This window comes from Pseudorca crassidens, chromosome 1 (assembly GCF_039906515.1).
Source record: "Pseudorca crassidens isolate mPseCra1 chromosome 1, mPseCra1.hap1, whole genome shotgun sequence".
Taxonomy (NCBI): Eukaryota; Metazoa; Chordata; class Mammalia; order Artiodactyla; family Delphinidae; genus Pseudorca; species Pseudorca crassidens.
In genome coordinates this window covers 180,597,393-180,617,255 of record NC_090296.1, presented here as the reverse complement: position 1 = coordinate 180,617,255, position 19,863 = coordinate 180,597,393, and the positions used below count along the sequence as shown (strand labels likewise).

The window sequence follows — 19,863 nt, the reverse complement described above, 5'->3', positions numbered from 1 at the left end:
CATCTAACTGCCCCTGACCCACCATCTAACTGCCCCTGACCCACCATCTAACTGCCCCTGACCCATGGTCTAACAGCCCCGACCCATCATCTAACTGCCCCGACCCATCCACCATCTAACTGCCCCTGACCCATCGTCTAACTGCCCCTGACCCATCACCTAACTGCCCCCAACCCATCGTCTAACTGCCCCTGACCCATGGTCTAACTGCCCCGACCCATCACCTAAATACCCCGATCCATCAGGACAGAAGCTCAGCCTCGAGGAAGGTGCCTATGCACCACTCACTCTGCATGGACCTCCTGCTCTGCCCAACACTAGGCTGAAGAGATCGGTGATGACAGAACGGAGTCCAGAAGGTCTTGCCAATTCTCCCAAGTAAGGAAAGATGAACATTTCAAATACCCAGCTCACTCGATTCAAAACTTGTCATTAATACAGCAGCACCTGTTCTCCCACTATCAGTGCTTCACAGACTCCACTCCTCAGAGCAAAGCAAATGCAAAAAGACACATCTTAATATTCATTCAGGTTTAATTATCTTAAAAAAAAAAAAAAGTGGCTCCTTGCTGCCAGAGGAGTGTTTCTTAATTAACTCCAGCTTTAGTCATAGTTGCCGTGCAGTTTCCAAGTACCCTGTTTTTCCACAAAGGACACACTTCCCCCTCCTTTATCCACTTTACGGAAAAGTCACCCACCCCCTGGAACGTGCATATCCACCCGTCATCTTTACGGTGACATCTGAGCGCAGTAAATCCAGCGTGTCAAGCCACGGCTGTCAGCAGGGGAGGGCGGACAGCACCACGGATTCCTCGTGGAGATGGGCTGCTGGAACCAGCACCACACTGCAGAAGGAACATGCAAGAAATCCTTCTCGATGGTTATCAGCGTATGGTCTCTTAAAAGTGCATCCTCTTCTAATTATTCACAAGTAATAGAACATGTAATAGGGACTTCCCTGGTGGCACAGTGGTTAAGAATCCGCCTGCGAATGCAGGGGACATGGGTTCGAGCCCTGGTCTGGGAAGATCCCACATGCCACGGAGCAACAAAGCCTGTGGACCACAACTACTGAGCCTGCGCTCTAGAGCCCGTGAGCCACAACTACTGAGCCCACGTGCTGCAACCACTGAAGCCTGCGCACCTAGAGCCCGTGCTCCACAACAAGAGAAGCCACTGCAATGAGAAGCCCGCGCACCGCAATGAAGAGTAGCCCCGGCTCTCTGCAACTAGAGAAAGCCCACGCGCAACAAAGAAGACCCAACGCAGCCAAAAATAAATAAATAGATAAATTTATTTTTTTTAATGTAATAACAGTTGAAATTATTGGGGTAACTTCCTTTCAAAAAGAACATGTTTGCATTAGTTATGTTTTATAGCCCTGTAACTCGATGTGTCTATTTTTGGATCTCTCTGGGTTTGGGGGGTGGGGGGAGGACACCTTTGGGGCCGTGCCTAGGGCCGTGGCAGAGATGACCCCCCAGGGCCCGGGCAGTTGCACGTGGTGCCAGGCAAAGAGAAGCCCAGGCCGGGGCAGAGCCTTGATGCTCCCTGGGGCTGTGGGAGGGAGACTGTCCTGGGGCAACGGGGAGCCCCTAAATCTATCAAAGCAGAAAGGCACAGCTTACAGCTCTAGCAACAATATAGAGGAAACAATGGGAGATCCAAGGTGAGAGAGGAAACGAAGGCAAGAGGACTCCAGGCCAGGGAACCGGGAAACAGCACAACTTTGGGGAGTACAGAGGAAACAATGGGAGATCCAAGGTGAGAGAGGAAACGAAGGCAAGAGGACTCCAGGCCAGGGAACCGGGAAACAGCACAACTTTGGGGAAACATGAGAGTCCGTTCTGTCATGACGGGCAGAGCGAAGAGAGGTGGTGGGAGATCAAGGCGAAAGGTAGGCAGGGGGCCGTTTTCAGGCCGATATATGTTGTTTTTACCTGGAAGGCCCTGCTGACCCCATGGACTTCCCTGTGCTGGAGAGTGTTGTGATGAAAGCTGTCCTTGGGGAGTTTCCCTGCTGGGAACATGCAGGGTGGGTCACCGCACGTGGTGGGGGGGGGTAGGTCATGAACCAGGAGATGCTCTTAACAAGTGGTGGCTGGAGAGCTTTATTCCCAAAGCCTGATACCTATCAATTATATGTAAAGTGTCTCATTTTAAGCAAAACCCAATGAATGTAAGCAATACCACATTTAGATCATTACAGTGGAGCCGCATATTACCCAAAGGTTAGGCACTCAACAGCATGAATAAAATGAGCTTAACATATGGGTAAACCACCCTTGAAAACTCCATTTAATCACCCATAATCACAAGGAGATGCTCCCACGATGGGAGGACTCAGGAATGGACACCACAGGGGACAAGGGTCTCCCACTTCCAAGGCCACACTCAGTCCACAACACACACTCACGAGGGGGTAGCCACTTTCACCCCATCTACTGTCTGCCTGTCTCTGCTGAGCACAGAGAATTTAACTCATTATGATGAAACACCCCCGTGACGCAACACCCATAAGCTTCCACCCCCAAAAAGTCCACATTAGAAAAATAACTACCTCTTTTTTAAACATGACGCTGTTTGGCAAACAGCATATAATTCAAAATATTACCAGTTGTTCAAAGGTCAGTCTCCACCATTTTCCAGAATCCTATCTAAGAAAGGTGAACTCATACGCAAGTTCTAATCAGTATGTAGAACATTGGAAGAGCTGCATTCTGAATACTGTTCATTAGCTGATGAACAGTATTCTGTTCATCAGCTGATGGAATTACTTCATTTCCTCATCGGCACATGAACTTGAGGGTATATGGCTAATTTATCTCACAGGACATTCCAGTAAAGGAATCATGAGTGGCCCAGCCACTTTGAACCTCTTAGAGAAGATGCCACATAAACCTAAGGTGTTATTATCATTATCTCTTTCTGCAGTATAGCCTGGAAAAGCCGTCAGGTCTTTGGACTCATGAAGTAGGAACTCCAACTACTTCTTAGGTTTTCAGCCTTGAAGGTTCAGGACATACATTTTATTACTGTGCCCAGATCAAGAAAAAGAGAATTTTAAAACATGCCACAAAACAATAAAAAGACTAAATGTTTGATGTTACATGCAACAGACACACACACACACACACACACACCCCTACACGGACAGCAGAATAAAGATGGTCACAAGTTCACAAGTTCCTGGACACTCCTGGCTTTGAGAAGTGCAGCCAGAATCCCCTGCCCAGGAGCCTGGGCTGCTTAGTGACCGGTTTGGCACACAGAAGACAGGGATAATGATTCTGTGCTGGCGTCCAGGTCTAGGTCTTTAGAGAGTGACAGCTTCCTCTCCTGACTCCAAGAGCCCTGAGCCCTCCATGCTGGAGACGAAACGACACGATGCTCTGGTCAACAGTCCCAGCGAACCCCAAGCTTCTACCACCCCCACCAGCACCAGACACGTGAATGCAACCATCTAGGTCCCCCCAGACCAGATCACCTGCCAGCTGAATACCCCTGAGTAACCCCAAGTGAAGCAGAAGAACCACTGGGCTGAGCCCTGCCCAAACCCTGACCCACTAAATCATGAGACATAATTAGTTGTTGATTTAAGTCATGAAGTTCTGGGTGGTTTGTTAAGCAGCAATACCTAGACAAACAAATTTTCAAGCAACATTTTTACTAACTAACTATGGTTAAGTGCTATTTGAAACTGCTAAATAAGAAAAACATTCTCACACGGGCACGGCTCCCAGACACATTACGCCTTTAACTAAAGTAATTTCTAACAGGTCTGTAAAATTCAGTACTGGTAAGTTCTTATAGCTGCAGCATCTTTGAAGACAATGTTTTAAATGTTATTACCAAGAACTGCACTTTGCAGCTCTGAAAGCTCCCTTGAGGAAATGATGTCATGTCTTAATCACCTCTTGCCAGCGAGCCCTGTGCTGGGTCTTCCCTGCACCGCAACACGGGAGCTCAGCCCCACGTGCAAATGATCCAAATGAAGGTCAGTTGGCAAATTTCATGTGAAGAATGACAGCTGGGTGCTCCCCTGGTGGCACAGTGGTTAAGAATCCGCCTGCCAATGCAGGAGACACGGGTTCGAGCCCCGGTCCGGGAAGATCCCACATGCCGCGGAGCAACTAACCCTGTGCGCCACAACTACTGAGCCTGTGCTCTGGAGCCTGTGCGCCACAACTACTGAGCCCGCGTGCCTAGAGCCTGTGCTCCACAACAAGAGAAGCCGCCACAATGAGAAGCCCGTGCACCGCAATGAAGAGCAGCCCCTGCTCGCCGCAACTAGAGCAAGCCTGAGCGCAGCAACGAAGACGCAACACAGCCAAAAATAAATTAATTAAATAAATTTTTTAAAAAAGAAGAATGACAGCTGGTCATCTGTCCTCTTTTCCCTACATCGAGTAACAGAGGAAACGTATAAAAATGTAGGGTATAAGGAGCCCTGATGCCAGAAAAACAAACAATCACGCCGTGTCGAAGCTCATAAAACGGATCCGGGCAGGCACATCCTCTGACCCATGTTCAGGTTCCCGAGGCCTCGGGCCAGAGACACGTTTGCCCTCACTCTCTGGTGTGGGCATGGGGACTGTTCGACGGGAATATTCCAACAAGCTGAGTGTGGAAGTGTGTGAGAGGGACGCCCCGCTGGCCTGGTGAAGCCTGCCTTCTCTCCTACACAGGAGGCTCAGCCACAAACAAGCTGGAAAAGGAACTCCAGCAAAACGAGCATTCAGTCCACTGCTCACAAGCCTGCTTTACCCAAAACCAAAAATCTTAGCTGCCCTGTCTCTACACATCACAGGCACCCAGAGGACATCATATGACTCACACCAAAACTCGCATGTTTTACTCAATATGACCTTTCCTTTCCCGACGCATTTCTATCCCACGTGCTGTCTTTTTACGGCTCCTCCTGGACCCTTTAACTCATTTATGTTATTAAACTCAGACTAGATATCCATAAGAGTTAACGGCTAAAACCTAAGGAATACATAATATGGGTGCTGTCAACTGTGTCCACAAATAAAACTCAAAAATTAACAGTCATTAAAGTGAGTGACTTCATTTTGAAAAAGAACAGATGCTTGTATACAAATAACTGAATCACTTTGCTGTACACCTGGAACTAACACAACATTGTTAATCAACTATGCTCCAATATAAAATAAAAATGAAAAAAAAAAGAGGTGAGTGACTTCAAAAGAAATGAAAATGTACAGATTGGGCCATTGTCACTTAAGTGACCAGCCTGTGAGCAAGATGGCTGATCCTCTCAACTTGTGTTCTGGAAATTTCCACGCACAGCTACAAGGCGGCAGGTTCCAGGTCACATAACACAACAACCCCAAAAGGCCTGGAGGCTGCTCTAAACCAGAGGTTCTCCACCCTGGCGGCACAGAGAACACCCAAGGAGCTTCGTAGCAATATAAGTATCCACCTCGGCCTGGAGATCTGATTCCCGTGGCTCGTGGGGAGCCTGGGCATCTGGTTCTTAAAACCCTGCAGCCAGGGTTGAGGGCAACTGCTCTGGAACCATCTGGGGATCTGGCCAAAATGCAGATTCTGACAGAGTCTGGGATGGGATCCATGATTCTCTTCTAACAAGCTTCCAAGCAAAGCCAGTGTTGCTGGTCCACAGACCACACCTGAGCAGCAAGGGGCTTCGACATCTCGCCAAGCACACAGGAGCCTCCTTGACCCAACCGACTCTGTCATCCTGAAGGCGCACTTCTTCCTTAAGCGCATGAGCCACTCAAGGAAACCCAGGTCAGAAAACAACCTGTCTTCTCTGATGGGCACTGTTTACTCTTTCTTCTGGGACAGCACTGACTCTCCAGCCAGAGGGGTCACATCAGATGTACAATTTTTTGCCACTTTCTTAATCCATTTTAGCCCAAGCGTCCTCACCCGTAAACTCGGAGTTGCATCACTACCACTCCAAGGGATTAAGGAATACACTGGGAGCACGAGCCCAGCACTTGGGGCCTAATGCACAAAATGTCCCAAAGCGCTAACCATGACTCTTGATAATAAGGGTATCACTGCTTCTATTTCCTGATAGAACCAGGACCATTGTGTCCTGGTTCCCCTCCTGCCTGTCGGAAACTCCTCAGTGAATTAGGACTGCGAAGACGTGATGGGGATCACTGTTAAAGGTACTTTCTCAGCAGCTCTCCAACCTGATAGGCAGATAAATAATGCCCTTGATACAGCATCTCTTGTGCAAGAGCTTTCGATCATCCATCCTGACCGAAAAAGCTTATTGACACCAAAAGCGAAGACTGACCTGAAAATACTACTCTCCTGAATCTATAGAGGAAGCAGCCTCCCTCCTCGTAGGTGGAAAAACAGCCCAGGACCAAAAACTCCTCTGCTTTAGATTAAAATCCCACGCCAACCACCTATCAAAGCAGATCTGTCTAAAACTCTCCCAGGTAAAAGAGTAAAACTTAAATGTTCTCAGCAAGCATAAAGAAAGAAATATGCGAGGTGATGGATGTGTTAGTTAACTCGATGGCGGGGAAAGTCTGCACAACGTATACATGTATCAAATCATGGTATACGCTTTAAATATGCTACAATTTTATTTGTCAATTATACTTCAATAAAGCTGGGGTGGGGGTGGGGGGGGACTCTCCCAGAGTTACCTCTCTACAGTTTTGTTATAAAATGCTGGGGTATTCTGGAAAGGTTTTGAAAGCACCATTCATCACTTTCATTACAAAGCACAAAAACACAGGAAATTGTGAATGGAAAAGATGTGTATAAATTCCAATGTCCCATGCCACTGTATCTGTTTTTCATGTCCTGTATTTGAAACAAAAGCTTTGGATTTCAAATGCATTCACATGACACGGTGTTTACAAACAAATACGGGAAGGGATCAAAGTCAAAATATGGATGTTGCACAACTAGATAAGCTTTATGGTTTTAATCACTACCTAGCAACTTCCCTACGAACATAGGCAGAGAGGGAGGAAGCGTTCCTTTAATTAATGAGAGGCTTAAAGTCCTCAGAGAGGAAGACGACTCTCAATATTGTGGTGGGGAAGAGGTATATGAGAAGAGGTGGTCCCCTTGAGCACAAAGCCAGCTGAGTTGTGATGACTTGGCAAGACTGACAGAGTAGTACGGCCACACCCAGAGCAAGCCTCCCGGATACCACTCCTGGGTTCAGGATGATAAATAGGTCAATTCTCCTTGGGTGCAGTCTTCAGGTGACTGGCAAAGGGTGCCTTTAGCTGAACTAAGGTATTACAAGTCGCATCAATCTGCCAACCCTTACAACTACCTACCCAAGCAAAAGATGCTCTATGTTCACTGACTGCTGATGTAGCTGCCCAGAATCACCATCTTAAAGATCCAGAGGAGTAAAGAAGTGTTATCCATTTATCTCTGTTATCCAAAGAAATGGGCACGTGAATTATAGAGGCCTATATAATAAAGGATTAGAGGGGTCAAAAAATGTCGACTTTCAGGTGGTGATGTGATGAATTGGGAGATTGGGATTGACATATATACACTAATATGTATAAAATGGATAACTAATAAGAACCTGCTGTATAAAAAAATAAATTAAATTAAATTAAAAAAAAAATGTCGACTTTCCCATTTTATTTTATAACTCAGATGAGCTCCAAGGTATTCTCAGAACTACAACTAGTAATTAAAAGCTAAAGGTCTTTAAAACATCTGTACATTTTATAAATATCAATAGTATTGACAATTTCTAGTTTTACTCTTTCCAAGTTTCAAAACATTTTTTAATGGAAAAATGTGTAACCAATGCCTTTTAAAATATTGTAAATACAGCAAAGAAATTTTCCATACTCTCCATTCATCTAGCAGTATGGCAGCCACAATTATTTTAGAAAATAACAAGGGCTAGTAGTAGAAAAAGCAACACAGTTAAGATAGACAAACACACTTCTTGATCTGTGAAAGAATCAGCTTTAACTACTGCGTTATCAGAACATTCTTTTTCCCTATTTCCAACTGATTTATTAATAAATACTAAAACTGGAATTTCTCTAGTACGTTTATGAAGAACGTAGTAACTCTTTAACAAATCTTGAAAAATGACAACTGGTATCATACATCAAATAAAAATCAAGTTGACTTTATGAATTAGCCATGAAAAGTGTGCCTAATCTATGTGTAAAACCTGAGACAAAGAAAAAGATCTAAAATTGACTTACAGTCTATAACATGGCAGGGGATTATCTACATTAAATCCCTTGATCTTCATTACTGCCAACAAAAGAAAACATTCCCAAATTACAGATGAGAAAATTAAGGCTCACAGAGCTGGTGGGACTTGCCAAAGTTCAAAACTACTGTGGCCAAAACCAAAAACTAGAAAAGCTCTTCCACTATGGACATCTTTGGAGCATCTAAATCAATGTCACTGGGATTTTATTCCTCAAGCTGCAGAAGGAAGTTTTCGAGATTTTTTTAAGGGAGAACTTTTTTTTACCAAACATTCAATTTCCCACATCTAGAGCAATTCTAAGGAGGATGAGAAGAAACAATTTAGAAGCATTTACTCAAGTGAGCCTTAGTCACTGGCAACCGTTCTTAGCAAAAACGAAAGAACAGTACAGTTCACCTTTACTCCGTTTTACTTCCTACAATGCTTTTTTACATTCTCTCTTCATACCCTCACAACAATCCCATGAAGCACGTGGTATTAGAAGCCAAGGATCCTGGGCTTACAGAAGTTGCCCTTCTCGCTCTCAGACACACAAATGATGCAATCTGCTCTTCTGAATCCTGGCCCAGAGTGTGTCACACTGATGTGCCTGCCTCCTAGGAGGAAAAAAACACCCACCACCAAACTTTCCACTTCCAGCTAATTGTGTTTTTGCAAACAGCTGTGTTTTTAACAAGTGGGTCATAAAATACAAAAGATAAAACTGACTCCACCATAAAAAGTTCAGGGTTTTATCAGCTTTCCAGGTTTCCTTGGAAAAAATATCCCTGATAGTATGTGCCTTTATAATTGAAAATATGCCTCATTTCATATTCCTCAGGCAGTACAAATGCTGAAACGCCACCATCTTCCAGATGCAGTTGTCTAAAGAGTTATCAATCCAAATGAGGCATTTTCACTTAGAGATCCTCTTGGTTTGTCTGAAAGGTTTTTTCCAGATCTCTAACAAAGTGGTAAAGATTCCAAATCCTACACTCAACTTTCATGGATTTGTGATTAGTCATATCCTGTGCGGTGGTACACCAGGAACCAATATCCTGCACATTCCACCTCCTTCTTCTGCAGGTGCTGCTGGCTGGGATGAGAGAATCTCAGGTTAGAGTATAACCCTGCTGGGCAGGAACCTGGCTAACTATTATTCACATATGACTTTGCACACTGGATTTCAGAATTACAAATGATACATCTAAAATGCCTTTGTGTGGTCACTGGGAAATGGCTTTTTAATTCTGGATTCAATATTAGATTTAGAAAAATATTAAAACACGAACATGAAAAAACTTTCCCAGTTTTTACTGTATACTTAAAAGAACTAGAACAAAAACACCCATTCTCATATCAACCACTTACACAGAAATGGCATTCTCTTTTTTGTGTTTTTCACCTGTTAATACCACATATTTTCAGTATTCAGCAATTTTAGGTTTTTGATATACAGTGACTTGTTTTCTGAAATAAACACTGAGAAGGAAACATTGATTTCTATTGTAGAATACCTCAAAGAGGCCTTTTCAGAAACAGAAATCCTATCATACAGGGATGTAATACAATAACGAGAAAAACTATACATCAGAAAAAAATAAATCTGGGTTCCGAAAAATTAAGTCTTACTGTTTCTGTATATTAAAGAACATTAAAAGTGGGAATAATATTGACCTGTCATCTCTAAAGCCACTTAAATTTATACCACCATAGAAATACCATTTAGAACCATGCAGAAGCGTACATTTAGTTTCGCTTCACAAAATGAATAGTCTTATTAAGTTACCTCTGACCATGTAATTTTATTTTAAAAGATACTTATCTTGGGACAGTAAGGAATTCTGAGGGACAGTCCAGGCGAAATACATACTAACTTTCAAACAGTATATGTTTGACCTGGGGGCCAAGCCCATCATTTCAAAGTAAGGGAAGCAAAACATTCTCACAGGGAGGGTGGATGGAGTAGAGATCTACCCTGTCTGCGCCTCTGAAAAGCCACTGCACACCACTCATGCCTCATGGTCCCACAGACAGACAACCAACCATGCAGACTCAGGGTGGCTGTCACCGGGAAACAGACATCAGAGCCCAGCCCAGAACTTCTGAATATGAGAAGATGAAGATGGGAAAACTGGCGCTCACAGAGCTTGTGAGATTTGCCAAAGCTCCAAACTACTGTCCCAAACCAAAAACTGGAGAAGCTCTTCCACAAAGGACATCTTAGGGCATCCGAACCAACGGCCAGGGCAGCTGGGGAGCTGGGGAGGAAGGAATCTCTGGCCGAGGGAGAACAAGGCAGAGCAGGTGAACGGTTAGTTGGTGAAGCCTTTAAAGGGGGGACCAGGGGACTCGGAGCCTCAGCAGTCGGGGGCTTAGCAGACAGCACCAGGAGAGAGTAGGCAGGCTTGCGAAAGCAGGTTCACACATTGTATGGAAAACTCCTAAAAATAGCCGGTCTTCATTTGAGGTTTTTGAGTATCTCTGACACAGAAAAACACAGAAAAGTCCCATGTTTTATGGGACTCTCAGAACTATAAAATACATAAAAATGGAGCTTTGTTCATAGTGGCTTACGTAGTCTATTTTTTTTAACATCTTTACTGAGACACAACAGCATTCCATAAAATTCACCCATTTAAAGTGTACAATTCAATGATGTTTAGTATATTCACAGAGGCATACAACCATTACCACTATCTAAATTTAGAACATTTTCATCACCCCAAAGACCAATCCCATCCCCATAAAGAGTCACTCACCATTACCCTCAACCCCCAAGCGCTGGCGACCACTACTCTACTTTCTCTATCTATAGATTTGCCTACTGTGGTCATTCCATATATATGGACTCATACAATATGTGGGTCTTTATGACTGGCTTCCTTCACCTAGAATAATGTTTGCAAGGTGCATCTACAGCGAGGCATGTATCCTAACTTCATTTTTACGGCTTAATAATATTCTAATGTATGGATATACCACATTTTATTCAGTTGAACACTTGGCTTGTTCTGTTTTTCGGCTGTTACGAATAATGTTGCCATGAACATTCATGTACGTGTTTTTTGTGTAGACATGTGTTTTCGTTTCTCGTGTGTGTATGTGTGTATGAGCTATTACTGAGAGAAAAAAATTAAATAATTCACGTTTCAAGTCACTTGGAATGAAGCTGGAAATTTTATTTCTAAGTTCCAATATGAGTTGATGGAGGCAAAAAGAATAAACAAAAGTAATATTTAACAACAAGAACCACATGAAGATGGCAGGTCAGACACAGAGCCATGAAGGAAAGGCATTTTTACATAATCCTTCCAAATGGAAAAAAATTTTCAACAGGATAAAATAATGACTAAAAGACAAAAAATAATCACCTTTCTACTATGTTCACAGAACTCTGCATTTCTTTTCATAAAGATTTTTCTATTTTCCATGTAAAACAGAAAAGATACCCCAAATCAGTAAAATGTATAAAATTCCTGAGCCCCTGTTCTACTGCCATTGACCTTGGTGGCAGCTAGGACTGCTGCGTGAGTGGCCGAGCAGGAGGAAAGCCCCCTGTGTGGGCCTAGCCACCCACCTCCAGCCCGTGGAAAAGCACCTCCACTTGTGGAAAGCACCTTCCTGGACCAACTGTACATATTTCTTTCCATCTTTGAGAAGATGCAGAAGGCTCTGTTCATCTTTCAAATGCTTGCCATCACCCGCCTGCATCCAACTCGACAGGGAGGTACAAGCCTCAAAGGACAGGTGGAGATTCTGTGCAAATGGGGCTTTGAACCTTACCTCCACACCCAATTCACCAGCGTTCACCGTGAGCCAAGAAGCACCTCCCATCGCCAGACTCTCCCTGTGAATCTCAGATCCTAAACATTTCTGTTTACTCCTGGAACTTACCCGTGGATCCCAACCGACAGTTTCAGAAGCGCCAGACCCAGCATAGGTGTGTTTCGGGGCCAGATTCCCGCACTGCCCTGACCACCTGCCTTGAACCGGGCCCAAGGCAAACCCCAGGACCATCGCTCTGCTCAGTCTGAAAAAGGGACCAAACTCCCTGAAAACGACCGACACAAAAGAATAACTTTCAGATACTCCAAAATCCCACTAAATCTGAGTTTCAATTACAATCTCTTTGTGCTAATATGCCAAACATACCACACCTTAAAGTCCTTAAAATTACACAGTCTCCGAAGCAAAAGTACACTTTCTGTGTGAGAATACGTGCCGTGTATTTGTTCTCAACTTCGTATCTACTCAACTTGTAAGATGACTACGTGGCAGATACTAGCCATATAGGTAAGACCGAGGCAGGGCCATCACCTTCAAGCACCTCACCTGGAGGAGAAGGGGCACAGTTCTGTTCCTAAACAAACACACCGAAGCACCCACAGCAAAGCACGTTCCTCCAGGTCAGTGCGGGAAGCTCCTGAGACAAGTGCCCAGCAGGGAGAACCTCAGGCCGCCTTGGGATGCAGGGCCAGCCTGAACTGAGCTGAGGCTCCAGGGATGAGCAGACAGGAAGTGAGCAAATGGTCCAGGTGGGAGAAACAGAAAATGCCAGAGCAAAGGCAGGAAAGTGCAAGCAAGGCCAAGTGGGTAGGGGTGGGGTAGGGGGTCTGGGGAGGGAGAGGCTGGAGGCAAGAGGGGCCCTGCAAGGGACAGGCCCTGCTGCGGCGGCAGAACTTGGCCTCTGGGGAAAGCGGGTGTGGAGGCCCTTAAGCAGAAGAGTACACGGAGAGTTGCATTTTAGAAAGATCAGCCTTTCAGACATGTTTGTTTATTTTTTCCTTTCTGAAAGGGAAGACGGGAAGATGTTAATGAAATAATAAGATTTATTTCGTTTCACTATTCAAAAATATGGTCATTCAAATTCTGCAACAATCTATTTTCCTAAAAGTTTCAATAAGCTCGTGAATGTGTAACAACATGCAGTCATCCATCTGTTCACGAGAAATCTCACACCAACCACAAGGTTTGTCATAAAAACCAAGATTTACACGATTTTAGCAATCAACAGTCCTCCTCCCCCCCAAAAAAAGGAAAGCACATTTTCAAAAGTTACTGCCCATAAATTTGTTATTTTTTTTTAATAACAACAAATTGCTATTAAATAACTCTCACATAACTCTTCCAGGCTCAAGGGACAGAAGCAGTGGCCCCAAAACCACAGGCCCAGAAAGCAACCTAGGGTAAAGCCAATATCCACAACTTTTACGTTCCCTGCCTCGTACATACACACACACACACACACACACACACACACAGATTTGCTCCTCTGATTGTGGCGCTGCTTAGGCAAATATTACCATTTCTACCTATTCTTTAATTAAATTACACACTTTCTTCTTAAGCAAAGAGGAAAAATCCAAACAGGAAGAGCAGACTGCTTGGGAAAGCCTCGCAGGCAGTAAAACCATCCACCCAGTAAAACCCATTAGGGATCCAGAGGCAGTGCTGAGGAGCTTCCCGTTCACCATCCCCTCGGTACTCCCGGGAACCCTGCAAGGGAGTAACCCGGTTTAGAGGGGAGGAAATGAGGCTCTGCAGGGTTGGTGTGCCCAAGGTTCAACAGTGAAAACAGTTAGGTCTCCAAACCCAATCCAAAGCTCCCCCTGCCAGAAGAGGGCTATGGGCAGCACAGCTGCCTCTCAGCTAAGAGGCTCCAGCCGCCCCCCACCCTCACTTCTGCCTTTAGCCCGTCCTCCCTCCACTACTCAGCAATCAGCAGTGTTTCTGTGGATGGATGCAATCCTGGTGGTCCCCCCAGAGGAGCGCTCGTCCTGCCCAAACACCCCAGTCCTCCATCAGGGACCATCAGACTGCAGGAAGTAACAGTGTCTTGCCCCAGCGTCCGCAGTCCTCCTCAGCTTGGTCCTGCCCCACCATCCGACAGGAAGGCAGCACAGGAGCCAAACTAGCCCTGATGCTCACCTGCAACGCCTCTCTCCCACCTCTCAGAATGGCAGCAACTCTCCAGATTCACACGGCTGGACCCTACCGAAGCCCTACAGACTGGGCCACCTGGGCCAGGCAGGTGCTTCTGGAGGTCACCCCACTAACCGGTTAGGAAGCACTGTCCTAAATCCAGGCCAGCCTTCCCACTTACTAAGCCCAAGGCAAACCCCCCAGGCCATAATAACCACTCCCATCTCCGAAATCCAAAAGCAACTACTGTCTGTATGTACCACCCCGTTGCTAATTAATGCCATTGCCTACTGTAACTTATAGTTTAATACATTCACCGTCTCCCAGATTACATTCTTCTGCAGTGCAAGAATTTAGCCTTACATTTCTTCATAGAGCATGACATTTTGCATACAGTAGCCCTTCAACAAATTAACAATTTAAAAAAAAAAAAAAAGCATGGAGATTTTCTTATCTTTCTCCTAACCAGAGCTGGGATGCACAGCAGGAAAAATGGGAAATCTCAGAGCCAGCCCCAATCCACTCAGAATTAAGAAGGAGCCGGCAAAGCCCTGAGAAGCCGGGTCACCACACTACAGAGTCCCGGCAGTCGGTGCTCTGCACCCTGTGTCCATTGGGGATCATGGATGAGTCAGGCCACAGGTAGGAGAAGAAGGGTCACATACACAGAAAGTCCATGTAACATGGTCCTCAGTGTCTATCAGAGCACCCTCCTTAGAGACGGTCTGGATGAGGATGGGTGGATGGAGAACAGCCAAAGCATTTTCACCCATCAGTGATCATAAACAGAAAACTATTTTTTCACTGGAGAAAAAAAAAATGCTATGAATAAGTGTAAGCCTTCAAAATCTGCTTATTGAGGACATTTCTGATATTAAGTCATGCCACTCCACTGCCCAGAAAAACTGATTTGCTTAACCTGAAGACAGCTCAAGTATAATGCCAAAAAATGAGCCCCATCACACCACAAAACGCTCTCTGCAGGGAAAGTCTTAGTGGCTTGGGATCTTTCTTTCTCTTTCCTTTTTCTTTTCTTCTTTTTTTTTTTTTTTTCCAGCTTATCTGGTTTTTATACAAAGCCATAAACATGATCTCCCCCCATTTTTCCCCACCAGATGGGAGTTCATCATGGCACGTGTCACCTAGCAACCAAACACCACTCTACAGCTACCCAGTTACCCAATTCTTCATACAAAATTTATCTTGTTCTATTCAACAGTAAGGGGTAAGGAAGAGATAAGAGAATAAAAGTTAAAACAAGTGTTAATAAGTGTTTGCTTCATAATCATTTTAAACAGGGTGGGAGAAATGGGAAGAGTGACTTAAGTTTAATCTTAGCCATTACCTAACCATTTAAGAGGAAAAAATACAAATGGACCTGGAATAAACTCCAGCTCTTGCCACAGTTGAGAGTCAACAGTCTTGTGATCCAATAACTGAACTCTGTAGACCACAAAGCCCATTTTAAAACTTACCTGCTGAACTGTGAGTTGCACTTAAAGAGAACTTAAATAATTTTGGAAACCCCTGAATCATCTCTGAGTCATTTATCTCCAACTCCAACAATACCACCACTCTCTGAGAATCACCCTTCCTTCCTTCCTTCTCCACCAGAAAAAGCAATCAATCTCATGCGCACCCTTCCCAACTCAGCTGTTGCGCTCCTCTTGGGGTGCCTTCCCAGGCATGCCGCAAAAACCTGCGCTTCCTTTCCTGCTCCCCAGTCACTGTGAAACCACCACCACTGATACCTAGAAACAAAGTCCAGATCTCTCAGCGATACCTCTCAACTCCATCTAGAAGACACCCCAGAGGCCTGTCTTCTCCGCACTGCACCACGAAGTCCAAAGGCTGGCCGCCCTCACTTGGAGGACAGCGCGGCCCCTTTCCTAGACTCTCACAGTCCAATTTCCACAAGCAGCCAGTGGGTCCCACAGGTGTCCAGCACCCAGAACAATGCCTTGGACATGGCAAACTCTTAAGAATTTCTGTGGAACATACAAACGACTCAAACAACTACATTTGTATCTCCCAAACAAGCTGTTCGACCAACATGCATCGTGTGCATAATGAAATATGACTAATTTTAAGCATGTAAATGTTTAAGCATGTAAATGACTAATTTTAAGCATGTAAATTTTAAATTAAGCATGTAAGCAAAGAAATGTCGATCATCCCTCCCTACTCAGGAACCTGGACACACTGCAGAGTATATATTACTGTATTTCTCTTTCCTTGCATGATTTATTTTGTTGGTTTCCTGAGTACATATGCAACCTGACTTATTGATATAGAACATTTAGATCACAAACTGTCATTCATAAACAGTGCTTTAAAATGCTAAACATGGGTTTAGAGGGGTTTTCCCCCTTGACAGTGGTTCAAGATAAACAGGTGCCCAATTTCCACTAATTTTATTTGATTTTCAATGAGTTCAACCAACTGTAAAGAACATTTTAGAGCCGTTAAGTAAAGTCAACATCTTCCATCATTGTGTCAGGTTCTTAAACGTTCCCAAGATTATCTTTAAAAGGCCAAATTTATGCTATTTTTCTCTATACTAAAAACAACAGTGTAAAAAGTATTTTTCCCCTCTTAATTTCTGAGACTTTGGAGAATGCCACCCCAGCACCCTGTCTACACTCAAGCAGGCTTGCCAAAGCCACCGTCCCTCTCACCTGCGACCCCCCCAAACCCACAGGACGCAAACCACTCCAAGATCCGGGACAAAAAGGAAATTTTGAAAGTGAACATGCTTTCCACCAAACGTTACTCTGCCGCAAAGGAAATATCCTCAGGTGCTGGGGAGAAACTTGGGAGGCGTGGGCTGTTGTCAAACATACACAGACGATAAAACAATTTAACAAGATGCCTTTTCACTTCTGACACATTGTACAGGAATGCAGTGAAGTGGAGACAATGTTATCACTCCACGGGGAAAAACGGAAAGCTACTCAACTCCAGGCCCGGGCCGCACGCGACCCCGGCTCCACATGGAGCTCGTAGCAGACAGGTCAACGGCGACATGCCTGCAGGAAAACTCGATATTCGGTGACCGATTTCGGGGCTGTGCTCCTTCAAGGAGCCGTGCTCCGTTGCCTCTCGGTCACCGAGGTGCTGGGCTCCAGCGACGATCGCGAGCCAGTGGGAGCGGGTCGGTCTCCGCGCCGCACCCTCATCCGCCCGGGACCCCCGCCTGGCACGCACTAGGGGCTCTCACTGCCCGGCGGGGTCCCAGAGGCACAAGTCAGCCAGCCACTCTCGCAGCGCGCGGAGCGAACTCTGCTCCACCAGCAAAGTTCCCTCGCCCGGCCTCCGCCCGCGGGCCTGGGCGGGGAGCCGGGGCCGCAGCGCGCGGCCGGGAACAGGCGTCCGGCCCGGCTCCGCGCGCCCCGGCGCGGCTCGGGCTCGGCCCCGGGAGGCTCGGGGCGCCGGCGGCCGGGACCCGAGGGAGAGGCAGGGGCCGGGGCCCCGGGCCCGGGCGCGCGGAAGTTTGCGGCCCGCAGCCAGAGCGGGGGGCGCAGGCCGGGCCGGCCGCCGCGCTCTCCCTTTCCCCGCCTCCGCCTCCTCCTCCCCTTCCAGGAAGCGCCATATTGATCCCGGCGCCTTCCCTCCTCCCGCTCCTCCGCCCCTCCTCCGCCCCCCCGGGCCGCCCGCCCCCGCCTGCGCCCCCGGCCCCTCACCTTGGCGATGGCCTTCCGGTAGCGGGTCACCGCTTGCTGGATGAGGTTGAAAACTTTCATGTGGCCGTCCCCGCACGGCACGACCACCCGGGTCCTCCCGAAGCACACGGTCACTTTCATGCCGCCGCCGCCGCCGCCGCGGGCCGGCCCACGCCCCTCAGTGACCGCGGCCGGAGAGGCCGGAGCGCCCCGGGCCGGGGCGGCTGTACGCGGGGCGCGGGGCGCGGCGCGGGCGCGAGGCTAGGGGCCGAGGCCGGGAATCAGATCGGCTCGCATGCCCGGCCCGCCGCCCTCGCCTCGCCTCGCCTGGCCCGGGGCTCGCCCGCCTGTGCCCGCGCGGCGCCGCAGCCTCCGGCCACCTGTTCGGCGTGTCGTCGCGCTCGGCGGCGGGGCAGTGTGGCGCTGGCGCGGCGCTCGCTCCGGGCCGCGGGGGAGGGGACGGCGGCAAGGGGAGGGACGGGGAGGAGGCGCGGGGAGGGGAGAGGAGGGGAGGGACGCAGAGGGGAGGGGAGGAGAGCGGAGGGGAGGGGAGGAGAGCGGAGGGGAGGGAGGGGAGGGGAGGGGAGCGGACGAGAGAGGAGGGGAGGGGAGGGGCGCGGACGGCAGGCGAGCGGACGAGAGGAGAGGGGAGGGGAGGGGCGCGGCGGGCCCACAACACTGTGCACACGCGGCGACCTGGCGCGGGGCGCGGGGCGGAGCGCGCGGCCCTCCCTCCGCCCGCTCCCTGCCAGCCCGCCGACCCCCAGCCAGGGCGCCGCAGCCTCCGACCTCCTGCAGCCTCTCTGGAGCCCCCCTTCCTTTGTCGCTGTGAACCCCCCTCCTCGGGCTGTAGGGGCCCAGGCGGAACCGCGGCAGACGCCTCGTGCCCCGGAGGGCTTGGTGCTCCCGCCCGGTTCCCCCCGCTCCCGCCCCCGGAGGCCAGCCTACGCGTTACCAGCAGACATGAGGGGGCTTCTCTGCGGGGAGGCCTTTCTCCCGAGGCCACTACTGACCTTGAAGCTCCTGTGACCCCGGGTGACCCACCCGCTTCAACGCGTTTAGCTCAAACATCAGCAACTCATATCGTTTTATTTCTTAAAATTCTGCAACCCAAGCAATCTTAACGCAAAGTTATGAACAATACACTGAGAAGGCCGGCGCTGAACGCTGCCACCTCAGCCGCGGAGAGGAAAGCAACTCCGCAAGGAGTTACCTGCATGGGGACAGGCGACAGTTCAGAGGAACGGAAACCAAGTCAAGAAAAGTAACTGACGCTCCTCTGTCTCAGGGCAGGAATCTTGGTGATCCTTACAACTGTGTGTCATTGTGTTGAAAGAATGGCAAATGTCAAAAGAGGGTTGTCGCCGGCCCACGTCTGTCCCAAACGATAGTGGATTCATTTTTGCCAGCGTTTCTAGGGTGTGTGAAAGCAATCACCAGCTCCGTGGGCTCAAGGAGAACTTCAGCAGGTAGAGCGGGAAGAGCTGGTGACCGTCCACCTCCCTTTTTAAACTAAGGCAACAGGACAGATTCATCTTTTCCAGGATCCCTGCACTTTCCCTGCCCCAGGTATAGTGCGATTTGTCATATAAAACATTGTACTTCCGCTCATCTACAGCCCTTGACCAATACAATCCGTTGTCCTGGCAAAGCAGTGCAATAGGTAGGCACCGTGTGTCAATATCCCACCTTACCCCAGGATGCTGAGGAGTGTTGAAATCACTTGCCCAAGGCCACAGAGAAAGCTTGAGGCAGACCCAGAAAGAGACCCCAGGTTTCTTTCCACACATTCACGGAGAAAGCTCTCAAACTCTTCTGTTCAGCGGCAACGTTCAACTCTTCTACCCAATAATTAAGTTTGTGACAGCGATGACAACACATCTTGCTGAGGTCTTCTTGCTTCTTGTATTAATACTTGGACCCACAATAACAAGTACTGATAATTATAGATGTTGTTTCTGTTTTAATGCTTTGGGGAGGCAGGAGTATTCTAGTTTAGAGTAGGGCTTTCTGAAAATAGTTCTGATTGAAAGGTAAGTTTAGGAAGAGCCAGAGGAAATCAGATGTTGCTGGGAT

At 47.5% G+C, this 19,863-nt stretch overlaps 1 protein-coding gene across 21 annotated transcripts in view; it reads right to left on the bottom strand.

The window, feature by feature from the left end:
- The window catches only part of PARD3 (par-3 family cell polarity regulator), a 727,131-nt gene extending 708,919 nt beyond the window's left edge, over positions 1–18,212 (bottom strand). For 10 of the 21 annotated variants that reach the window (XM_067702221.1, XM_067702252.1, XM_067702231.1 and 7 more), the window contains exon 1: positions 17,809–18,211. In XM_067702221.1, coding sequence (XP_067558322.1) covers positions 17,809–17,928 — 120 coding nt within the window. In that variant the 5' untranslated portion in view covers positions 17,929–18,211. Of the gene's footprint in view, positions 1–17,808 lie in introns of all 21 variants that reach the window. The other 11 variants (XM_067702341.1, XM_067702238.1, XM_067702239.1 and 8 more) reach the window with 3 other exon arrangements.
- Between the last annotated feature and the right edge of the window lie 1,651 nt (positions 18,213–19,863).